General features: G+C 40.7%; 1 protein-coding gene across 3 annotated transcripts in view; it reads right to left on the bottom strand.

The window, feature by feature from the left end:
- The window catches only part of GDI2 (GDP dissociation inhibitor 2), a 45,374-nt gene that overhangs the window by 35,065 nt on the left and 1,487 nt on the right, over positions 1 to 8,822 (bottom strand). For all 3 annotated transcript variants that reach the window (XM_011974921.1, XM_011974922.1, XM_011974923.1), the window contains exon 2: positions 37 to 144. In XM_011974921.1, the coding sequence (XP_011830311.1) occupies positions 37 to 144 (108 nt within the window). The remainder of the gene's footprint in view (positions 1 to 36; positions 145 to 8,822) is intronic.

The following is an 8,822-nucleotide window of genomic DNA, read 5'->3' as shown; positions in this document are numbered from 1 at the left end:
AAAAAAAAAAAAAAAAGAAATTTGACTGACACTTACATCTTCCAGTGGTGTTATAGATGCACTCTCTCCTCCATAGTAAGGGTTTCGATCCATATGAAGAACTTTCTTGCCATTCACTGACATTATACCTGACAGGATACATTCCTATAGAAAAAGCATAGTATCTTGAAAAGAACGTTCTACAGCATGTTTAAAACAGATCATTTTTGTTTAAGCCCGCCATTACACATTCTCTTAGTAATTACACTTATATTCATGCAACATAACATAATTTATGAAGAAAGCCCTTAAGAAACCAGGTGTGGTATGCGGGCCCCTGTGCATCCCAAGATTAAAACTGTTTCATAATACCACTAAGACATTAGTCACCTTTTTATTTTTTTATTTTTTGAGATAGAGTTTCACTCTTGTTGCCCAGGCTGGAATGCAATGGTGCAATCTCAGCTCACTGCAACCTCCACCTCCCAGGTTCAAGCAGTTCTCCTGCCTCAGCCTCTTGAGTAGGTGGGATTACAGGTGCCCACGACTCCGGCTAATTTTTTGTATTTTTAGCAGAGACATGGTTTCACCGTGTTGGCCAGGCTGGTCTTGAACTCCTGACCTCAGGTGATTCTCCTGCCTCAGCCTCCCAAAGCGCTGGGATTACAGACATAAGCCACCGCACCCGGCCTAGTCACCTTTTTAAACAGTGTTGACATTTCCACTGATGATATAAAATCAATGGTGGATAAAACTAAGACAGGGCTCTAAACTATACTAGTGGTCATTATATTCTTCATCGCCAGGCATTCACTTAAGGATGTCTTTGATAGGGTGGGTACAGTGGCCCACACCTGTAATCCCAGCACTTTGGGAGGCCAGGGCAGGTGGATCACCTGAGATCGGGAGAGCAAGACCAGCCTGACCAACATGGAGAAATCCCCTCTCTACTAAAAATACAAAATTAGCCGGGCATGGTGGCACATGCCTGTAATCCTAGCTATTCAGGAGGCTGAGGCAGGTTAATCACTTGAACCTGGGAGGCACAGGTTGTGGTGAGCCATGATCGTGCCATTGCACTCCAGCCTGGGCAACAAAAGCTAAACTCCATCTGAAGAAAAAAAAAAAGTCCTTGACAAAAGCATTAAAAAGTAACTTTATTAGCCAAGCGTGGTGGCTCACACCTGCAATCCCAGCACTTTGGGAGGCCGAGGCGGGTGGATCACTTGAGCCCAGGAGTTTCAGACCAGCCTGAGCAACATGGTGAAACCCTGTCTCTACAAAATACACAAAAATTAGCAGGGCAGGAGGCTGAGGCAGAATTGCTTGAACCCAGGAGGTGGAGGTTGTGAGCTGAGTGGCTGTGTGCTGAGACCACGCCACTGCACTCCAGCCTGGGCAACAGAGCAAGACTGAGTTGCAAAAAAATTAACTTTATTAAACATACACCCTTCAATAGTCATCTTTTAAACACTGTGTGTGACAAAATGGGAAGAATACAGATAGCACTTCGGCTCAGGGAAAACCTTCTGTGCCACGGATCTGTAAGCTGAACTAGCTACTTTTTAAATGAATAATCATTTTTATTTGAAAGAACTGACCAACAAACTGTGGTTATTCAGATTTAGGTATTTGACATTTTCTCAAAGAACATAAAGGAAAATAACTGGCACGTGTTGCCAATAACAAAAAGTCAAATTTTAAATGAAAATTAGAATTATAGAAAACTTGGCCGGGCACGGCTGGTCACGCCTGTAATCCCAGCATCTTGGGAGGCCGAGGCGGGTGGATCACAAGGTTAGGAGACTGAGACCATCCTGGCCAACATGGTGAAATCTCATCTCCACTAAAAATACAAAACTTAGCTGGGCATGGTGGCGCATGTCTGTAATCCCAGCTACTCGGGAGGCTGAGGCAGAAGAATCTTTTGAACCAGGAGTTGGAGGCTGCAGTGAGCCGAGATCGCTCCACTGCACTCCAGCCTGGTGACAGAGCAAGACTCCATCTCAAAAAAAAAAAAAAAAAAGAATCATGGAAAGCTTACAACTACCACCATGGGCACATCAGGTTCCCCAATACATGAAGAACTTTTCTGACATTATCAATGACAATACTAACAAACATGATTTTTGATACTGTAAAATGAAATGTGTCAACATTGAGAAGACTCACTTTACTCAGAGTAAACCTTATTTTCCAAATAACGGATGAATGAAATTACAAAATCACACAGGAGGAAAAAAGAGGAATTTAAAGTGCAAGCTAGATCAACGGGTTTTAATATATCAGAATATAAAATATTCATTAATGTGGCTTCAGATTTCATAATGGAATCAATCTTTTAAAAGCTACCACTTGTGCTTTTGTGTAAACCAAAGAATATCTACAAAAACCTGAAAAGCTATTTAATTACTCCTCCCTTTTCCAACTACATGTCTGTGTGAGACCTGTTTTCATATACTTCAGCCGAAATATATCACAACAGAACTGAACACAGAAGCATGTATGTGAATTCAGTTTCATTAAGCCAGAATTAAAGGATTTGCATAAACTGTAAAATATTGATAGTCTTCTCACAATTTTCAGAAAATATACTCAGGCAGATGACTTCAGCCCAGGAGTTGGAGACCAGTCTGGGCAACAGGGCAAAACCCTATCTCTGCAAAAAATACAAAAATTAGCTGGGTGTGGTGGTGAGCACCTGTAGTCTCTGCTACTCAAGAGGCTGAGAGGTGGGAGAATTACTTGAACCCCCAAGGGTGAGGGTGCAGTGAGCCGTGATAAGGCTACTGCACTTCAGCCTGGGTGACAAAGTGGGATCCTATCTCAATAACAAAAAAAAAGTACATATGCAGTTAAAATTGTTATACATGTTAACATGTAATTAGTTTATTATTTGTCAGTAAATTATTTATTCCTCCATTTCTAATATGATAAATATCAATAGCTACAACCTTTATAAACAAAAGCTCTTCAAAATCCTTAAATTTTTAGAATGTAAACAGATCCTGAGACTAAAAAGTTTGAATACTAGAGCCCTAAGCAAAGCATATAGCACAACCACCAATAAATTGACAATCAACCAAAAAGTATAAATGACTACTCTCAGGAAAAAGATAAAGCAAGCACGAATACACTAAGACAAACCAAATTAAGAAGAGGGAAAAAATACAATTAATGTGAAGAAACACAGGGATGGGGCATATAATCACTCAAAAAGGGTTTTGGTGATCAGTGTTTTATTTCTTAAAGAGACAAAGGAAATTCCATGTATCTTTATAAATCTTTAATATTTCTCAAATTTATCCAAAGGACCCTAGAGGTCAAAGAACAATCTTACTCTCTACAAGTCTATTTGACTTTGAAACCCGTATTTTTAAAATTCACACAAATTTCAAGTTTTCTTCCATAACGTATCTATTCATTTAGTACGTTTTAAATGTTTTAAATTACTTACCATGAGGTTCAAATTTTACTACAGGAATGTGAATCATTTTTTCTTTTTTCTTTTTTAAAATTGAGATAGAAGTCTCACCCTGTTGCCCAGACTCGAATGCAGTGGCGCGATCTTGGCTCACTGCAACCTTCACCTCCCAGGTTCAAGCAATTCTCCTGCCTCAGCCTCCTGAGTAGCTGGGATTATAAACATGCACCATCACACCTGGCTAATTTTTGTATTTTTAGTAGAGATGGGGTTTCCCCATGTTGGCCAGGTTGGTCCTGAACTCCCGGCCTCAAGTGATCTGCCTACCTTGGCCTCCCAAAGTGCTGGGATTACAGACGTGAGCCATTACACCCGGCCTGAATCATTCTTTCCTTGGCTCAAGAAACAAAACATTCTGAGCACTCCAGAAGGCCCTCATGCCCTATTCTAATCATAACCACCACCATCCCCCAGCACTCTCATAATTTCTAATAGCAAAGATTTGTTCTGCCTGCTTCTGAACTCTATAAAAATGTAATCATGTGTATTAACTTTCTGCATCTAACATTATGCAACATGTTTCAAGATTCTTTCATGTTTTCTGCATGGTCTATTTATTCTCATTGCTATAGAGCAAAGGTCCCCAGAAATGAGACAAATCCAGCCTGGAGGCTATTTCTGTGAAGTTTTATTGTAAATACCCATATCTGTTCATGTACATACTGTGTATGGCTGTTTTCCTAGTGCCACAGCAGAGTTGGGCAGCTGTGAGAGAGACTAGAAAGTCTACATAACCTAAAATATTTACTATCTGGAGCTTTTTTCCCCCCCCGCCCCAAAGACAGAGTTTCACTCTTGTTGCCCAGGCTGGAGTGCAATGGCACGATCTCAGCTCACCGCAACCTCCCCTTCCCGGGTTCAAGCGATTCTCCTGCCTCAGCCTCCCAAGTAGCTGGGACTACAGGCATGCGCCACCACGCCCGGCTAATTATTGTATTTTTAGTACAGACGGGGTTTCAATATCTTGGCCACGCTGGTCTCGAACTCCTGACCTGATGATCCACCCGCCTCAGCCTCCCAACGAGCTGCGATTACCGGTGTCAGCCATGGCACCCGGCTACTATCTGGAGCTTTACAGAGTATATGGCTAACCCTGCAAGCAGGGCATCTCAGTGTGGTTCCTAACTTGGCATCACCTGTCAACTTGTTAGAAATGTAAATTCTATGCAGATTTCCAAACTTCAGGTTGTATCCACATCACCTGGAGGGCTTGAAGAAACAGACTGCTAGGCCCTATTTCCAGAGCTTCTGAGTTAGTACGTCTGAGGCTGGATCTGAGAATTTGCTCTTTAAAAAAAAAAAAAAAAAAGTGGCAGGGGCAGACAGGGTCTCACTTTGTTGCCCAGCCTGGAGTGCAGTGGTATGATCATGGCTCACTGCAGCCTCAACCTCCAGGCTCAAGAGATCCTCTCACCTCAGCCTCCAGAGTAGCTGAGACTACAGACATGTGCCACCACGCCTAATTTTTTAATTTTTTGTAGTGACGGGGATCCCACTATGTTGCCCAGCCTTGGCCTTGCAAAGCAAGGTTTGCTGAAGCAATCCTCCTGCGTTGTCCTCCCAAAGTGCTGGGACTACAGGTGTCACCACCACTGATGCTGATGAGGTGATACTGATGATGCTGGTCCAGGACCAATTTCGAGAATTACTAAAGCTGTGTTTGCAAATTTTATTATACATAAGAATAACCTGGAGATCCTGTTAAACTGTAGATTCTGACTCTGTGTAATATCTGGGTTGGAGCCTAAACTTCTGCATTTCTGGTAAATTCTCAGGTATTGCAGATGCAGCTGATCTATGCATCGCACTTTGGGTAACACAGCTGTAGATGATTCCATTGAATGAATATACCACAATTTACTTCTCCATTCTACTCTTGGTGGATATTTGGATAGTTTCCAGTTTTTTTACTATTACAAATAATGCTCTATGAACATTCTCACATGTGTCTTTTTAGTGTGCATTTCTGTTATATATCAAGAAGAGTATAAATACGTTCAACTTCAACAGATATTACCAAACAGCTTTCCAAAACGGTTGTACCAATTTACACTTTTGTCAGCAGTGAAAGTCCCCATTGTTTCAAATCCTTGACCACTTATACTGTTACCTTTTTAATTGTAGCCATTCTAGCTAAGAAGTGATTTAATTTGCATTTCCTGAGGACAAATAAGGTTGAATACTTTTTAAATAGTTGATTAATTATTAGGGACCCGCCGTGGCCCATGCCTATAATCCCAGCACTTTGGGAGGCCAAGGTGGGAGAATCGCTCGAGCTCAGAAGTTCAACACCAACCTGTGTAACTTAGTGAGACCTCATCTCTACAAAAGAAAATAAAACTTAAAAAAAAAAAAACAAAAACCGTTCACTGATGATCAAGCTAAGTGATAAGGCACTTTTGATAAGTGCCTTTCCCCATTTTTTAAATGGGCTGTCTTTTTCTCACTGCTTTATAAAAGTACTCTATATACTATATATAAATCCTTTCTTCGTTACATGTACTGCAATTATCTTCTTCCATTCTGTGGCCTGCCTTTTCACTTTCTTCATTAAGTCTTCATAAAAGGAAATGAAGATATTTTACAACTACAAAAATCAAGCCTAATACTGACTAAAACAATTCACCTTTTTGGGGGCGGGGCGGGGGGAAGAAAACAACCTAAAGCAGCACCAACATATAGTTCTACATACGAAAATAAAATGTTTACTATCTTAAAAATAAGTTATGACACAACAGAGGAAGAACAGTTACATTCCCAGCTGTCAAAAGTAGACTGCAGGGTTCAACTTTTGAAAGCAAAATCTCCGCAAGCAAATTAGAGTGTTGCACAGCTTCTATACATAACCTTTCACATTAAGCATGATCCACTGGACTATGGCTATAAAGCAAGCACTGAGGCCTAAAATAAAGAGCCCAGTAATTTAAAGATGTGGCCGAGTCCAAAGAGTTAACAGCAACTACCTTCAAAGGCACCACTTGGAGCAAATATGACAAGAGCTAACTAAAGCTAATAAAAAATCTGCAGGCCCAGTGGTTCCTCTATACCCAACTATTATAAAAGACTGCTTCCACACTGCTAAAAGAATATATAATAGCACAAACATAATACTTCAAACTTTGGGACACGTTTAAAACTTTAAACATGTTTTAAAACATGGGGTGAAGTCATTAATTCATTGATACAATTTATCAGTCATATCTGGGCACAGTGTATATATTAATGATCCTAAAATTTTAGTATTTTCCAAAATTACCAGCTCAAAATTAAATTCTACTACAACCTATCTGGTGAATACACAATATTCACAAGCAAAGCACATTAAAGCCATAGAAACTAAGCTTCTCTTTTTCACACTAGAAAAGCTGGTCCATCATGTACGTCAAGTATACTGCTAACTTTAACCAGGAAACTTGTATGTGAATGAATATTCACCAACATACGAGTTTTAAATGTAACAGGTAAGAGTACCCACTCTAACTTCAAACTCACCTACAAATGACCTAACCAGGATAAGAATATATATTCACATCCAAAATCACTAAGACTATAACATCATCTTCAGAATCCAAGTTCTATATGACACTAGCATCTGTCACCCACCTGGCACTTGATAGTTCTCCTACATAAAAAGAGGTAACCAGCCAAAATGGTTTTCAATGTTTAATTGCACCAAAGTGCTAGTATGTGTAGATATGTGGATATGGGGCTGGGGAACAGAACCATCAGCAATACTGATGCTCCCTTCCTTCAGCACCCTACACATAACACCAGAGTTGCAATAATCAAAAACAGAATAACTCATTTGGACAACATCCAAACATATTAGACAAAGCACCTGAAGAGGCTGAATGGAATTTCTATATATGAATTGTTACACCTAAATGGTGTTTCCATGGCCAGTAACACTAAATAGTATGCTGAAAAATTAATGCCCACTCCCCACCCCCAATTACAGAGCAATTTAGACTTGGAAGGGAACAAAGCCAAAATTTATTAGTATTTTCATATACCTTCCTAGTGACAAACTAAACATCTAGTGACAAACTGAACTCTATACTCCATCTGGGCAAGGTGGCTCACACCTGAAATCCTAACACTTTAGAAGGACAAGGCAGGAGGACTGCTTGAGCCCAGGAGTTCGAGACCAGCCTGGGCAATATGGCAAAATCCCATTTCCACAAAAAATACCCAAATCACATGCCTCCTGAAGTTCCAGCTAACTTGGGAAGCTGAAGCAGCAGGATCGCATCAGCCTGGAAGGTTGAGGCTACAGTGAGCTGTGATCACATAACTGCACTCCAGCCTAGGTGAGAGACTGAGATCCTGTCTCAAAAACAAACAAAAAAATCCTCTAGCCCTATCAAATCCTACTGCATTTTAAAGTTCTGTTATGGGCCGGGTACGGTGGCTCTCGTCTATAATCCCAGCACTTTGGGAAGCTGAGGCAGGCAGATCACCTGAGGTCAAGAGTTCGAAACCAGCCTGGCCAACAGGGTAAAACTCCATCTCTACTAAAAATACAAAAAAATTAACCAGGCATGGTGGTGGGCGCCTGTAATCCCAACCACTTGGGAGGCTGAGACAGGAGAATTACTTTAACCAGGGAGGCAGAGGTTGCAGTGAGCCAAGATTGAACCACTGTACTCCAGCCTGGGTAACAGAGAGCTCTGTCTAGAAATAAAAAGTATTGTTGTTATGGGAAAAAAAAAAAAAAAAAAACAAAGCAAAACTACAGATATAAACACATACACACAAATGCGATCAGGAGTACAAAGTATCTAATAATTAATATTAAGGTGCCTTTTCAAAACTACTTACCTAGACATATGCGAAAATATATTAACCAGAAAAATTTTAAATCAGTTCATTTCAATGGCATATATCTTAAATCAACAACATAATAAAAATGGCTGTTTGTTTTATGAAGAATGTTTCTTTAAATGACTCTGCCCCTCCAATACATTGCATTAAAAACTGTCAGCCAGGCGTGGCTCACGCCTGTAATCCCAGCAATTTGGGAGGCCTAGACGAGTGGATCACCTGAGGTCAGGAGTTCGAGACCAGCCTGACCAATATGGTGAAACCCCGTCTCTACTAAAAACACAAATATTAGCGGGACATGGAGACAGGCACCTGTAATTCCCAGCTACTCAGAAGGCTGAGGCAGGAGAACTACTTGAACCTGGGAGGCAGACGTTGCAGTGAGCCGAGATCACATCACTGCACTCCAGCCTGGGCAACAGAGCGAGACTCCATCTCAAAAAAAAAAAAAAAAAAAAGAATCATGGAAAGCTTACAACTACCACCATGGGCACATCAGGTTCCCCAATACATGAAGAACTTTTCTGACATTATC

The sequence above is a fragment of the Mandrillus leucophaeus genome, unplaced genomic scaffold, assembly GCF_000951045.1.
Source record: "Mandrillus leucophaeus isolate KB7577 unplaced genomic scaffold, Mleu.le_1.0 Scaffold15, whole genome shotgun sequence".
NCBI lineage: Eukaryota > Metazoa > Chordata > Mammalia > Primates > Cercopithecidae > Mandrillus > Mandrillus leucophaeus.
The sequence above is the reverse complement of the archived record's forward strand: the minus strand, read 5'-3'. Positions and strand labels throughout refer to the sequence as shown.